General features: G+C 46.9%; 3 protein-coding genes across 3 annotated transcripts; 2 read left to right on the top strand and 1 right to left on the bottom strand.

Moving 5' to 3' along the window:
- Positions 1 to 5,100: 5,100 nt before the first annotated feature.
- Positions 5,101 to 6,070, top strand: E1B28_002894 (uncharacterized protein; the record flags this gene model as incomplete). The annotated part of the gene is made up of 6 exons (XM_043159844.1): positions 5,101 to 5,393; positions 5,451 to 5,563; positions 5,634 to 5,709; positions 5,769 to 5,803; positions 5,868 to 5,872; positions 5,936 to 6,070. 6 exons carry the CDS (start codon positions 5,101 to 5,103, stop codon positions 6,068 to 6,070), a joined length of 657 nt encoding a protein of 218 aa, XP_043001798.1.
- Positions 6,071 to 6,383: 313 nt separating this feature from the next.
- Positions 6,384 to 6,673, top strand: E1B28_002895 (uncharacterized protein; the record flags this gene model as incomplete). The annotated part of the gene is made up of 2 exons (XM_043159845.1): positions 6,384 to 6,487; positions 6,547 to 6,673. 2 exons carry the CDS (start codon positions 6,384 to 6,386, stop codon positions 6,671 to 6,673), a joined length of 231 nt encoding a protein of 76 aa, XP_043001799.1.
- A 91-nt stretch (positions 6,674 to 6,764) lies between these two features.
- E1B28_002896 (uncharacterized protein) lies at positions 6,765 to 12,839 on the bottom strand. The gene is made up of 16 exons (XM_043159846.1): positions 11,707 to 12,839; positions 11,486 to 11,647; positions 11,039 to 11,428; positions 10,847 to 10,981; positions 10,655 to 10,783; positions 10,401 to 10,526; positions 10,020 to 10,331; positions 9,704 to 9,954; positions 9,464 to 9,637; positions 9,316 to 9,405; positions 9,096 to 9,241; positions 8,642 to 9,027; positions 8,234 to 8,575; positions 7,796 to 8,170; positions 7,609 to 7,723; positions 6,765 to 7,490 (listed from the first exon to the last, which is right to left on the bottom strand). Exons 1-16 carry the CDS (start codon positions 12,751 to 12,753, stop codon positions 7,300 to 7,302), a joined length of 4,371 nt encoding a protein of 1,456 aa, XP_043001800.1. The 5' UTR covers positions 12,754 to 12,839; the 3' UTR covers positions 6,765 to 7,299.
- Positions 12,840 to 15,725: the final 2,886 nt, after the last annotated feature.

A 15,725-nucleotide genomic window follows, 5' to 3' on the forward strand; every position in this document is an offset into this window, starting at 1 on the left:
CTGGTATTTGTTAAGCAGTATGTATTCGATACACTATTAATTTCATGCGTCGGAGTCTCTCGTTTCAGAGGTCAAACGCCTCAGTAGGCGGAGAGTAGTCATGAATTGAAAAGGATTGAAGAAATCCACTTGAAACCCAAGTCCCGAGATTCTCGTTTGGGTACACAGTCACGACTCATGTATCCTCTGGACTCGCTGCCCCGATAGGTCAGCCCACTACTTCGAGGCCGCAGGCGGAGTCATCAACCTGTTCAAAAAATATTGCTTGGTAGTACTAATCCCGTGGTAAATGAATGAAAAGACTACTTACAACGGTTTCTGTCAACAATGACTCAGAAACCGGAAAAATTGGAGAATACAAACTGAAGTCTGAGATGGGTGGCGAAGATTGAAGCGGGCAAGAAGAGACCTCTCTTCGCGGTAGACGCTCCTCAGAGACTTTATAAGTCAGCGACTTCGGCCCGTGGGTTCCCATGTGGCGTTCGGACCGTGTAGACCCTTGAGTAAACCCTTTCATCCTCACACGACTTGAAATATCTCTTCGACGTTTACTGAAGGGATCTGAACGCACTTTTCTACAAGTCTACAGTTTCCGTCAACACGGGACTGTTGAACTTAGGGAAATTCGTCGATTCGATCGAAAATGTTCCAAAAACTGAGTTTGCCTCGAGTTCTTCCAACCCAGTGAATTCCGATGAAATTAATAGCATTCGTGTAGATTCTGTACACCCACAAAGATTATCACGATCACCTCTGTCTCGGCCGCCACGGCAAAAGACGTTGATACCCATCGCTGTTGCGCTCAAGATTACTATTTTAGGCCATCAATCAGACAACAAATCGAAGCTTACAGTTACCATCTTCCGTGACCACGAACAGCGCACCGAACATCATGGGGCCTCAAATTTCAGGGACAGAACGAGGAAGATTGTTGGTCACAGATTTAGTTGAGAGGAACGCGAATTTGATGAGCTGGCGGCGCCAGAGACTTTGAATTTTGATGATTTCCAGGCGGGTCAGAATAATCGAGTGATATTCTGCCGCAGATCACAGGAAAACCTCCGAGTTCATACGCAAGAGACCAAGATATTGGCGGGACCATCGGCTGGATGTGCTGATAAGCTCCAAGGGAAGGCGCAAGTCCTTTCGAACCCAAGTCCCCATTTTCTTCTCCTCTCAAATTCATAGCTGTAGACTGTAACCTGAAATGATAATCACCGCCCAGATAACTGAAAACAAATCCACCGTGTACTTACAAGATGGCCATGGTACCATTGATGATGTATCATTCGCTCCTTCTCACGTAATACCTCGTTCACATCCTCCCATTCCCTGTGCGGTGATGTTTATGTGTCGAATTAAGTTTCCCCATGAACGGGATCTTGACCTAACTAACCTCTTGCCGCCCAGCCTTCGGAAACATTCCCTTTGGGCTTTGACCGGTTACCGCCCAAAATTCTGCAAGCCTCTCAACGTGGCTTAAGTATGGTAAGTTCTCCCTATACCGAAATATTTGGGAGCGACACCGTGGGAGCTACGATCTCCTCTAGTTAACGGGAGGACAAACAGCCACTGGGAGCATCAAAAGCTTAGTAGAAACTTTGTGGGCTTAAGTTCTGACTATCTTACCGCTTGATATCTGTTTCCAAACAGTACATGTTTAAACTCTGGTTGACTTCCCTACGGGGATTTGAGGATGATCATTCTAGTGACACGTACCTTCGTGCTCGATTATGTTACAGTAACCACAAAATAATCGCCCGGCTGAATAGGTACGGACTGCCGGTCGGACGGAGTGGAGGAAAGCCGGGCAAAACGTTTCCTTAGGTTAATGTGTCCTGCTTTTGTGGTAAACCCGAGGGCCTGAGGACCAAGCCACATGCATTCATTCGATGGGAATAAAACTGACCAGAAGTTGAATCAAGCACTCGTTTTTTTCCAGTTCAACATCACAAAAAATCGCGAATTGTGATATACTGTTACACAGTTTGTCACCACGTGTCAGGACGTTGAAACCAGATACTCCAATATCATTCATTATCTTTTGCCGGGCAGATTACCAAGTCAATATATTTTTCCATCATCTATCCGGTATGAATATTTTAAGTTGTCAAACCCTGAATGATCTCCAAAAGGAAATAATGTGGAGTTCATTCACTCCCGAATTTCTGACTTCGTCATCATAGCGTACAACTCCCCAATAATTTTTTTGTTTGCTTATCTCATAATGACTATAGCTTGCCTGATGTAATAAATAAAATAAGCTGGTTGTGACAGGGAGTCCTTCATGCCACAAAATTTAATGGGGTATCATTCAATGTAGGGCTTCTACATTAGGACAAGGGGGTGCCTTTGTTGGCCTTGTTAGATGTATCAGCAGTGACCATCTTAGAACTGTATAATATTCAGGATCATCACCTGTAGAGCAGGTAGAGTAGTAGATGAGTGCATATTACATGTCCTAAACTCAGATTTTGAATGTGGGGATGAACCTGTACGTCGTAGGTATGGCCGGCGCGCGCGCGTAACGCAATCAAAATCGCTAGCACCAGGCCTAAATTTGACCTTCAACAAAATAGTACTTGTAAGTACGAACTAACTTACTCGGTACTGCATGCATGTGACTGTTAACTTCTAAAAACCGTAAAATATACTAAACCAAAATATAATAATTATAATATGTTACTCTATATATAGCTTGCAGTCACGTCAATTGGTATCAGAAACAGAAATTAAGAAATCCTTGATATAGCAACATCAAGTGCACCATATATGAAATAATTACGCCGAAATGAGCATTACAGATTTTTTTTTGCCCCGGTGTAGGGCAAACATGATAATGTCATATCATGTCATATCTACATTATATTTGATGGTAGGTCGTCAGATAAGTGATAACAGCAGATGAGGAGCCATCGTAATTAGCGTTTACCCCCGTGGTTTTAATCCAGTATAATCCAAAATAAGGTATCCCATCATCTGGCAGGGAAATGATACTGATTCTGGGATAAGATATCACAGGCACGTCATGATAATCCATTATCCCAATCCCCGGATTTTTGTGATGAACGACAAACTTAACCACGTAAGTATTATTCGTGGTAGGTTCGTGGAAATATAATGCCAGTTAATTTGATGCCTCACCATCCGTCTCGATTCACTATTTACGCGTGGTCTTTATTTCAGGCTATTTACACTTATTCCTGAACGCTTTTTACCAGGTCAAGCAAGTTCCCAGATCGATGTAAATGCAAGAAAACTTACCCAAACTGCCCTACAACGTTCCCTGGCGGACTATAAAGAACTGATGGAAAGGCATTGATCGTGAGTAGACTTTGAAATGAAGAGAGTCTTCTTAAGTAAGCGGAAATCCACCGAAAGAACCTTAGACTTCCCGTTCAAAAGATTCGGGAGGTCGAACCAAGCTTCCAACTCTTGATGCTTGACACCACCTGCGTGGAATGAGAAATTTCGGGTTCTCGGGGTCATAATCTTGTCATAATTGTCCCCATACACAACAAACAAATTCTCTCCGGAGAACTTAATGGAGGATGAGAAGTACAGGGGATAAAAGATAACCTGAGATAAAAGAATATTCCCGGACCATTCAAGCTTTATGTGTCTGGGAGAATCGTATTTTGGTGAATCAGAATGTATGGATATGGCTGGATATGAATTCCCAATGAATACCTTCAGGTATTTGTGAGAAGGGGACGTGAGAGGACGTACATACATTTCTTTCATTTTCCACGATGTTGTCAGAGGTCCGCGCCCCGAGACGGTTCGTAAATTGGAATGGTAGATGAGAGTTGGGTGAGAGTTCGGAAAGCACTGCCACCCATAAACAAAGAAGATAATCGCTAATCGATAAGATATAAATCTGATCAAGAGCACACGTGCTGTTGACCAAACTTTAACCAACACCTTCTATTTCGCTGCTGCACTTTAGTGTCAAAGTACGATGCGTGTGCAGATGACATTCCATGCGCGCCTCTATCCACCTTCTCTAGCTCGTGTAACTTTCTTCGTATCGATAGACAACACTCCGAGCTCTGGAACGTGAAGCCTTCGGGCTAGGCTCGTGGTTTCAAAGCAAGGTATGAGTCCATCCAGCGATGTCGTGTTCATAGTCTTACTTTAGGGAGGGTTATAGGTGGCCTTCTGACTTCTGTAATCGGACTCGAAAGCTACCTTTCCACCATTTTCGGCCGCGATCCTCCTTTGTGTTGAGAGAAAGACTCAAAGGTTTCGCCTCAGAACTGTTCCCTGGTGAGCTTGGAACCCCTTCTATAAAATCGTGCGGTGTACCCCTCGGTTCACTTTAAGAGGTCTACACAGTTTAGCCTTTGATTGTCAGAAACATAGCTGTTACTTCATTGCCCGGTCTACCTAGCGTGTTACATCGGCCCAGGGTGGTGATATAAGGGATTGCCGTCAATGGTTTTCTTTTAGGTGGGTCGACCCTCGGAATCCCGTTATTCGTGGATTCACAGGTACATTAAGATCTTTCTCATGTGACGCCTCCTCTTCAATATAGCCATTATTCTAGTCGAAATGCGTCGCAGCTCGAACGTCAGGCTGATCGCAATTCACACCTTATTGTGAGTAAGAACTACGATTTGAGTCAGTCCCCGCTATCATCGCGAAATTCATATTTCCACCAATCCTAGAAATCGCAGACCTACTTCCGACTGTCCGAACGCCAATGGCGAGGAATTGTGTGCTTACTCCTACACAGCAATGTATTTATTGAGTTCGTTTCCTGTTGCTGTTCTTGGCGCGCTACAAACAACAAAACGCTGGACCAATCTCCTATAGGAATACTGCCTTCGAGATCAGCCCTGAGCCGCGATCCCGACAAATACTTACTGGTTTTCAATGCAGATGAAGTCCTGTTATCGAGAATCTATACTGTGGGAGTCTCAGAAGGTCGGACTCGCTGTGAGTTGCTCAACAGGTTCGTTAGTAGACTTCGATACTAATCCTGCGTCAGTGTTGATGGTACAGCCAGACAGAATCCGTCCCGACCACCGCCTGCACGGTCACTGAAGTACTGAGTCATTGCAACAACCTGTCAAGTGAGGATGGTTATAAGGGTTGATGTCTACACCGCCTTCCTTTTTCTTCGTGCCACATTTTCCTTCTTGGACAAGGATCTCTTACAGCCCTTTTCCCCCTCCTTTCTTGCCCTCTCGTTTGAATCGTTCAATTTTTTTGGTCGCTGGTCGCCAACTGATTCACATTAATTTCACGAGCAAATTGTCCTTCCTTCGCCACGATATAATGACCACCAGTTTTCGTCAGTTTCTCCCGGTACTGCTGTTGATTACTTTCGCGGCTGCTTTACCGTTGCCGAGTTCCAATTTTCCATCCATGTCATGGTTTTTGAGGAGGTAAGTTTATCCTATGTTTGCCTCTCATGCGGAATTTCACCCTCCTCCTTCGAACAGAGAAAAGCCAACCGTTTGTAACGGCCACGCAGAATTTTGCGATCGTAGATACTCTGATGTCACATTCATCGGATCGCACGATTCGTTTGCCTTTAGCAAAAATCCTATCAAACGTAAGTAGAGATCTTCCTGAGAAACTGAAAATTCTGGTGACTTCTCTCCTGACTCAAATACCTTTCTTAGTTGGTCGTGACCAGACTGTCGATATCACGGCACAACTCGAGATGGGCGTTAGAATGTCGCAAGCTCAGGCGCACGAGTATGATCGGTTTACAGAGAACAAATGATGGATACTCACCGGCTTACTTCAAACCTAAGCAGCGACGATGGAGTCTTGAAGTTTTGTCACACTGGTGCGTTTGAGTCCATCATACTACTATACCACTAGGCGATCATGCTAATTCGACCTCAAACCAGATTGCGTACGTTCCTAACGCATCGCCTCTCAAATCATGAAGGATTATCTTACCTCGGACTCCCTGTAGATCATATTCGACGGCGGTTCAGTAGAAGACTACCTCAAAACCGTCAAATCGTTCCTCGACAAGAACCCGAACAAAGTCCTCACTCCAAAGACGTCAGTGATGTTTGGAAACCCATCTTTGACAAGACAGGAATAGTGGATCTCGCGTTTGTCTCTCCAACAATCACTCCCGAAAACCCCTTTTTGAAAGCTAGCGAGTGGCCGATTCTGGGAGAGATGATCGAAAGCGGGAAACGTGTCGTTGTATTTCTAGATGCCGGAAAGTGAACTTTATCTTGCCAGAGTTCAAGATGGTAAGCTATTCTGAGACTCGATGCCGCCCTAAAAGCTAACGCTACCCTCTCCTGCTAAGTTCTCCCAAGATCTGGGAAACTCCTTTCAGCGTAACAGACAAATCGTCCCCATGCAAGATTGACAGAATCGATGGCCCGTTATCAGCTGATGACCATATGTTCGTAATCAACCATTCCTTGAACGTCAACATCCTACCTATTGGGGATGGTGTCATCGTCAGTGATCCTGTCCAAGCAGCAGAGACGAATGGCGTTCAGTCGTGAGTTTTCCTCCTTGTCTATTTGCTCTTGTTTCTCTCCCATTAACGAATTCCTATAGGATCATGAATAATGTCGAAGGATGTAAACAGTTCAGTGCCGGACGTAAACCCAACTTTATCCTAATCGATTTCGTAGAGAAGGGAGAGGCCTTCAAGGCCGCGGATACGTTGAATGGCGTCACATAAAGAGGATATACTTATGTATTTAACGTAGTAACAGGATAAATAATCAGTGACAGTTCAATGAGGTTTTTGAGTTCCAAAGTTCAAGTCATAATGTCAAACAATACTCTGATTACGATTGTAGCATAAATAACATATGTACATGATACAAGATTCGATGTTGGTGTTGCATATGTAGGTATGTGATTAGGTATTAACATTCCAAAAAAAAAAACTAGAAAGTACACGAAGGACAGTTTCAAGGGTGCTAATGGTATGTGAAAATACACGATGAAATGGAACGAGGACGGGAAGAGAAACAGTAAGGGTAAAGGCCGAAGAGCAGGTATCCATATGAATGGATGAACGGCGGGAGACGGATGAAAGGACACGGAGCGTTGGCGTGGAAGAGCAGGGGTATCCACAGAGCATGCGTTCAACGCACAGAGCAACAACGACAACAGTGTACGTAGTACGGCGAAAGTAGACAGATACGCAGGAATGCATAGATTGGGGAGGCGGAATGGAGAATGGAAAAATGGGGAACACGGGGAGTGAGCCCATGCAAGGGAAGGGTCGGATCGGCGAAGCCATAGGGAGCGTGTGGATACAAATAGGTACATGAAGGCGGGAGACGAGCGATAGGAGGATCATGAAGCCGTGATAGCAGCAGCAGTGGCAGCAGCAGACCCGAGCCCAAGCCTCCTGATACCCAAATGCTTGCTCACGCCCCTCTCCCCCGCAAGCTTATTGATCGCGTTCAATAAATCAGCTCGTCTGAGAGGCTTCGTGATGTGGTCGTCCATTCCGGCTTGTAGACAGCGTTCACGATCACCGATCACTGTTTGGGTGCACGAGCGAGCGTAGAGGTTACGTCGAAAGAGTAAAAAGGAGAAAGGGAGGGGAAAAAACAGTCAGCAACAGTACGACCGGTTAAAAAGGAAGCATGGTCTACGCACTAGCATGGGCAGTCAGCGCTATAATCGGTACCGGCTGTAAGCCGCTATGCATCTCATACGACCGAATTAACTCTGTGGCTTCCATTCCGCCCATGAACGGCATCGAAACGTCCATCTGTCGTGGAGCAGACGACAAACGAGTCAGCGCTGAACAACACACTAACAAAAGGGGGGGGCAGCCACTCACCAGAATAATATCGAACGGCCGACTCTGGAATATCCTCGCCTTATACGCTTCAACCGCTAAACTTCCATTCTCAGCAATCTCCACACTATGCCCATACTTCTCCAATATCTTCACCGCCAACTTTTGGTTCACAAGATTGTCCTCTGCGAGGAGGATATCATACGTGACATCGTTGGGTGCAGAAACTGGAGAAACCGTACTCGACTCCAGGGCAGATACGAGTGCTGATGCTAAGTCTTGAGCAGATACAGGTGTGGTCACTTGAGACGTGATAGAGTTGTCGAGGCACCATTTGAGGTTCAAACGAGGCATAGAAGGCGCAAGGAGGACGATAGGGATATATCGCAGGTGTTCTATCTCTCGACTCGATTCCGTCTGGTTAAAAGAGAAAGAGACATCAGCTTGCCGAACGGAAACAAAAAGAGAATAGGCACATACCACAGCCAACGAATCAACCACAATTGTATCGATATGCGGACATTGCTCCTTATCCGCCAATCGCCCAACCTCGTGTACCACAAACGGCTTCAACCCCAACTCCGTAATCCGCTCCACAACACCCGTCTGATCATATAGCGTATCCACGAAGAGAATCGTCCTCTTCGCGAACGGTACCATCTTCGCCAGTGTGTTCTCCAAAGACGGTTGCGAGATTTGAGAGGTAATCGTGAAGTAAAACCTCGACCCTTTCTGAACTTCGGATTCCACCCACATATTGCCTTGCATGAGAGACACAAGACGTTTGGAGATGGAAAGACCGAGCCCGGTTCCGCCGTATTCCTAACAGCAAGTATAAAACCATCGTCAACCTCAAATCGCGAAGAAGGAAAACGTAGGTAAACTCACCCTAGTCGTACTCCCATCCGCCTGACAGAAAGTATCGAAAATCAGGTTCAACTTGTCCTTTGCAATCCCAATCCCCGTATCAGAGACACAGAACTCCAACGTGACACTCTGGTCGTCACTGGCCAGTAACCTCGTACTCAACGCAACATGTCCCTTCCTAGTCACTTTACTAGGCGTGAACTTGATGGCGTTCCCAACCAAATTGGTGATGACTTGTCGTAATCGGAGTGAATCACCAATGAGTTGGTCCGGGATATCAGGTTCGACGTCGTACGTGAGGTCGAGGTTGTTTTGAGATGCTCGGACGACGAGGGTTTTGAGGATTCCAAAGACGGTCTGGCGTAGGGAGTAAGATACGGCTTCCATTGTCATACGGCCAGCTTCGACTACGGAAAAGAGAAGAAAGGCATCAGCAAAGGAAGTTCAAGCGAAGCGAGAAAACCAAACCACGCACTCTTCGAGATATCCAAAATATCATCAATGATCAACAGCAGGGACCTGGCTAACGAATGTACGAGAAGCAAGCTCTCCCTCTGTGACCTGTTGAGGTCAGAGTCGAGCGTGAGCTCCGTCATTCCAATGATCCCGTTCATGGGCGTTCTACACGAAAGGGAAACCAGCCATGGGTCAGCAACCTAGCGCAAAAGCAAACGAACAAGTAAAAGCGAACTCACCGAATCTCATGACTCATGTTCGCCAAGAACTCGCTCTTACTCCTATTAGCTAGCTCGGCAGCTTCCCTCGCCGCCGTGTTCTTCTGGATACTAAGGTTGGGCGATGGTTAGCTCGACTCCATGGAAGACAACGGCCTCGTTAACTTACCTATCTCTCAAATTGAACACCATATTATTGATCTGCGTCTTCAAACTATCCATCTCTCCACTCGCTTCGACCGTAATGAACCTCGTGAAATCGCCATCCATCGCAGCAGCCGAGATCTGTGCGAAACCTCGGACTTGGGTCGTCAAATTGCCTGCCATGGTGTTCACGGATAGTCTGAGGAAAATGGGCGAGAGGAGGCGTCAGTTCGACTTCAAACACAACGAAAAGAAACCATCTCACGTAATCTCCTGCCAAATCCCTTGTACATTCCCAACTTCCGCCTGAACGCCCAACTTGCCCTCCGTTCCCACCTCTCTAGCCACCTTCTTCACTTCGACAGCGAAAATCGAAAGTTGATCAATCATGTCATTGATCGTGTTGACCAAGTTCAACATCTCGCCACTAACCGAGACGCCAACGATCTTCTGCGTCAAATCTCCCCTTGCGACAGCAGTAGTCGCAACAGCGATCGTTCGTACTTGCAGAGTCAACTAACAAAAGAAAAAAGATAAAAAATGAGCAAAAGGAACAAAGAAACGATTCCTGGCGAACTCACGTTGTTAGCCATAACGTTCACATTATCCGTCAACGCCTTCCATGTACCCGCAACATTCGCAACCCTAGCTTGCCCTCCCAACTTGCCCTCCGTTCCTACCTCCTTGGCAACCCTCGTAACCTCATCAGCAAACACACTCAAACTCTCCGTCATCTGGTTAACGGTCTCCTTCAAATCCGCAATCTCCCCTTTTACGTCTACAACGATTTTCTTATTGAGGTCTCCGGAAGCGACAGCCTTGGTGACTTCGGCTATCGAACGGACTTGATTGGTAAGGTTCATGGCCATCAAGTTGACATTGTCGGTTAGGGACTGTGCGGGGTGAAAAAAGAACGTCAATAAGGAATTGTGGAGACGTGTAGCATAAAAGACTTTGCTTACCTTCCACTCTCCCTGTACGGCAGGCACGAACGCTTGGCCACCCAATATTCCTTCCGTTCCTACTTCCAGCGACACGCGAGTGACCTCGTTGGCTAGCGTTGATAGCTGTACCACCATCGAGTTGACCTATAAAGAGAAGCGAGCGTAAGCATCAGCAAGCGGCTAATGCAGGAAAGAAAGGCGTAAAGTCGATGACGACAAAAGCGGAGAGAGAACGGAACGAGAGAGGAGAGGGAAGGAAAAGGTCTACTCACCGTCTCCTTCAAATCAAGCATCTCTCCCTGCACGTCAACCTCTACAAACTTGCTAAGGTTTCCTTGAGCGACGGCTTTCGTCACTTCAGAGATCGATCGGACTTGGTTCGTCAAATTTGAAGCCATTTTCTATGAGTGAGAGTCATGTCAGTGCAAGTCAAGACGACGCAAGAACGAAAGATCACCACTCACATTCACATTCCTAGTCAAATCAGCCCAAGTGCCTTGTACACCTTCCACCTTAGCTTGCCCTCCCAAAATACCCTGCGTACCCACTTCAAGCGCTACACGGGTCACTTCACTCGCAAAAGCTCCCAATTGGTCAACCTACCGAATGGAGTCAGCGCCATAACCCCAAAACAAACACAACAAAGATAAACCCACCATATTATTCACCGTCTTCTTCAACGTAGCCATCTCCCCCTCAACCTGAATCTCAATCTTCTGCGTCAAATCCCCACTCGCTACAGCAGTCGTCACAATCGCGATGCTCCTAACCTGATCCGTAATACTCGAACACATCCGGTTGACGTTCCTAACCAACTCGAACCACACACCCTCTACATCCGGAACGTTCGCTTGTCCACCCAATTTTCCTTGAGATCCTACTTCGAGGGTGACCCGAGTGACTTCAGCAGCAAGCGCACGAAGTCGGACGACCATTCCGTTGACGGTGTTTTTGAGATCAAGTATCTCCCCTCGCGCGTCGACTTCAATCTGCTTAGAAAGGTCGCCGAGCGCTACCGCTTTCGTCACTTTGGCGATGGAACGAACCTACAAAAGGAAGAAAATGGGTGAGTCAACTAACCATAAGGAAAGCTGTCCACTAACCTGAGACGTCAAATTAGCAGCCAACTTGTTGACGACCCCCGTCAACTCCCTCCATGTCCCTTCAACGTCCAATACGAATGCCTGACCTCCCAATTTGCCTTCCGTTCCGACTTCTTGAGACACACGCGTGACTTCCTTTGCGAACTGACCTAGTTTGTCGACCTAGAACGAACGTCAAGTGTCAGCAAGAGAAGACCCCCTAAAAGAAACAACCATCATACCATCTGATTAATAACCTCCTTCAAACTAACCATTACAATCCCCTGCACGGGCACCGTGATCTTCTGACTCAAATCCCCAGCAGCAACAGCTTTACAGACCCTAGCCACATCCTGAACCTGCGCTTTGAGCAACTTCAACTCTTCGACCGCACTCAACCCGCTCTCGATCGCTGCCGTCTCCAAGGCTCCACCGGATGGCACCACTTGGGGTGAACTACCACCGTTCACACCACCATTCACAGAAATAGAGCCGTCAGAGAAAGAGTGAATTCGACCTGCTGTCATCGCGTCGTTAATCCGGGTGAGGCAGCGAGGACAGACGCCATAGTCGATGTGAGAGGTAGGGGGAGCGGAGATAGAAGGACCGCCGGTGGTGGTGTTTCGAACGAAGTAAGATTCTCGCTCAGCGATAGGCATTTCAGGTGGAATGGTGGGGATGTAGCCGTATCCGCCGTACATGGTGTAGTTGTAAAGCTGAGCGTTGGACTGAGTGCTTTCGTCGGGTTTTTCGGTGGAGATTTGGGAGGAGGAGGACGGGACAGATGCGATGCCGTAGGGTGTCCTGATATGTTTCCAGCTGGATAGCGTACCGTTGCTTCCTGCATGTGAGTTGTGTGAGGAGGATGTGTTCGTCGTCGTCGTGGGATGAGCAGGAAGGTCAGAAAGACCTAGTTTATGAGGGGGAGAGCGGTTACGTTTGTTAGTAGGGGAAGGTGATGGTGAAGACTTGGGTGTTCCATAATCGCTGTCGTCGTCGTCGTCGAGATCACCCTCGACAAGGCCTGCGCTGTTGTGGTTGATGCCGTTGACGTTGTTGACATCGTCAGCGTAATCAATGGAATAACCCATCCCTCGGAGCTTGCCCTCTGCCCTCCTCATCCTTCCAACGATCTTTCCTACAGTCTTCAGGATGGCACCAAACCGCCAATCCTCTGCATCGATAAAGTTGGAACTTAAAGGAGCGACATGAAAAGAGTTTGTTAGATGAGGAGGAGATTCGTAGTACGACAGGAGACGGTCCAAGTGGTCGATAAATGCGTCGGTCATCGTGGCGTTCGTTCGTCGTCGGCGTCGACGAACGAAGAACGTGTGTTGTTGTTGAGAACGACGACCAAGGGATGTAAGCTTTTTTGTTTGGTGTCAGATGACCAAACAGAGCGGCGCTTGGCCGTCAAGGCGTGGGGGCTCCGATCCCACGCCGTTGTACCCCTAAACGTCATACCGGAGCGGTTTGCCAAATATGTACTACACCATAAACAAATTATCCTTGGTCTGAATTCTTCTCGTCAAAGATGGTTAGTGACTTAACGTTGCGGTTATGGTACTAAGCCGTAGCCAGTTTACACGGAAACTCAATCTATCTGTTTTTAAGCCGCTCAAGACTGAGCAAGTATCATCAAAGTATCATTGGACAAATGGATACTTGCGTCGGGACCAGTGGGCGGGGAATACTACATGTTACTGTTGGGTGGTTCTTGTTTACTACAAAACTCAAATGAGAGCGAGAATTTGCGCTACAGTTTTGAAAATCCAATTGAAGACGGAAACGCTGACACCTGCGGTGGCCATCATAACTTCCATGCTCTTCCACTGTTATAGGTTTTTTTACATAATAAGAAAGGCAAGGCTACTACGCAATCATAAACAGAAGTAGATCTTTTCTATAAGAGGGACGCTCCAATTTGACTCCCGTCCCAGGCCCTTCCGTTATCCATGCTGACAGTAAAAACGACCAATCAGCTGAGTTTTCCTGAGCTCTTCGAGGCTTCGGTGGAACAGTCGAGGGTATTCCAATCATGAACTTGGATCGCTTCGTTCCGGCAGGTGCGGTTGAATAAATAACATAATAGCGCATCAGCCGCACTGTATACGTAGTTGTGTTCATAGAAAATTGCGAACATCATCATGATCTTCAAAAATCGAAATCAACTCCCGTTAATTAAATCGAGAGAAGTCATCCGGCATTCGTAACTTGCGCGAGTCAAAACGCCAACTAGAATAACATCTTTCCAAGTTCCCACAACGGTTTCCTGCATTGCCATGCTATCGTGGGGAGTCTACGTCACTACTTCAAGGAAGACCTTATCCTGCCATGGCCAAGAAATCGAACTCGTTCCGTCCACGGCACCGCACACGGAGCTCCATACGCCGACTCTATGCCGCCTTGAGTGCCGTTCGGGGCAATCAATTTTCACCTGTCAAATGTCAATATTCAGTACCAACTCCGTCGCCTTCGTCGCACAACCCTGATCCTCTCAGTCATGATTTCCAATTGATTTCCAACGGTCCTCGGGCTGCTAACCTCAACCTGCCGGCCAGATACCAGCCGTACGTATACATATACATGTACACACCCACAAGTTCACAGTGCTATGGTAGTTTTAACAGCCCTAATCGGGACATTACAACTCCGTGACCTACCTTCAATACTCTTACTTAAATTTGATTAAACTGCGCCGGATCAACCTTAGATTGTGCAGGCGGCATAACCCGAATAGGAAATGACGCTAGAAGCCTTATTAAATATGCGGTGACTCGGAGCTAGCAAACTCATTCGGGTCTCGGAAGGGTGGTTCAGCTTAAGACTTCTAGAGGGTTAAATATACCGTGACCCTGCACACTCTGAGAACGTTATACCACGAAGACACACACGTAGCATGTCGTGAATTGATAGAGTTGGAATTGGGTTACCAAGAGCATGTTGTAGTGTACAAACCGTTCGAACTAAACATCGAATACAGAGTGATGGGTGCTGCTCAGTACCATTTCTCGAAGTAAGGGAGTCGATAGTCATGACCTCCTCGGAGCAGCGCCCCAATTCTTCGGCAATTCGCAAAGTTTACGGAGATATCGCCTTTCCGACTTGCAGGGGAAAGGTCTTTTGTTGGCTCGTTGTCGTGCAAGTGTAAGATGATGATTGTGAAGAAGAAGGACTCGCCCTGGGCGGGGACGTCGGTCATCCTTCTTCATTGAACGATCCGAGGGTGGCATCGTTTTCGATTAGAATGTTTTCCTCTTTTTCTCATTTCTTCCCAGCTGCCAAAGGCCCTGAGAAGCCCTAACGCCAGTATCGTGTCCCCGTTAGATCTCCTTGGACCATCCAAAATCATGCAATTTCTCGTACGGAAGGTCATGTTCTTCCACTCATGATTTCAACGGCGGGAAGAACATTCCCGTTTACGACGCGACTTGCCTCAGCCATTCTCACCCCAATACAAGTTTATACATCCGAGAGCCGCAATAAAGATAATAAGTATCTCACACGAGTTCCATCGGCCGATGGCACAGAAGGATACATTCCCGCCTAGATCTTCAGCTGTAGGGGATGTGTATTCGATGAGAAGCCGAAAGACGGAGAAAAGCCACAAATCTATACACTGGTTTGTCATTTCGGAGTCTAGCTACTTGAGAAGCATCAGGAAGTCCCTCTACGTTCTCCAACACAACCGATGACACGCGGAAGGCCTGCAGTAAGTATATAAATCTTGTCCTTATTCCTCCTCTTTTATCACAATGACAAACTGCGATTTCAGTTTGTGAGCCAATTTCAGATTCTCAACCAAGAATCTATTCCCCTATACTAATAGTAATGATCGGATAGTGCTTGCGCCGTCGGAATGTTCTAACCAACCCAAAAGACAATAGTCTGCAAAAAAGGTTGCCCACCTTTGGCTCTTTAAGACACAATTCTGAAACTAGAAACTGAATTTCAGGTCAAACCGTTGCTGTGGGCTTCAAATGATTTACCAAGCTTTATATTGCGCCGTGGTGGCACCTCTTCTATGTCGAAAAATATTTCGGCAAATCCCGGCGGTCGGTCCCACAAACGGTTGGCGTGGTAGAACTTACTCTTTAGATATTTCGGCCGATGAAATGGAGATATCTGGTCAGAAGTCGCAGTGGGGGGACAGTGTTTCCACATCGATGTGAACCGAAACCTGTTGACTTAGCATTTCGGTGTCTAGCAGTCGTAAGGCAAGGAACCCACCCATCCAGTGGGTCCGAATATACATACATCA

This window comes from Marasmius oreades, chromosome 11 (genome assembly GCF_018924745.1).
Source record: "Marasmius oreades isolate 03SP1 chromosome 11, whole genome shotgun sequence".
In the NCBI taxonomy this organism is placed as follows: domain Eukaryota; kingdom Fungi; phylum Basidiomycota; class Agaricomycetes; order Agaricales; family Marasmiaceae; genus Marasmius; species Marasmius oreades.

Excerpts from the sequence above, each read along its gene's own strand:
- E1B28_002896 (XM_043159846.1), bottom strand. The coding sequence starts at position 12,753 with ATGACCGACGCATTTATCGACCACTTGGACCGTCTCCTGTCGTACTAC. Across the intron at positions 9,638-9,703 it reads GGGATTTGGCAGGAGATTAC|ACTATCCGTGAACACCATGG; the intron begins GTGAGATGGTTT and ends CATTTTCCTCAG. Across the intron at positions 9,242-9,315 it reads AACATGAGTCATGAGATTCG|AACGCCCATGAACGGGATCA; the intron begins GTGAGTTCGCTT and ends CCTTTCGTGTAG.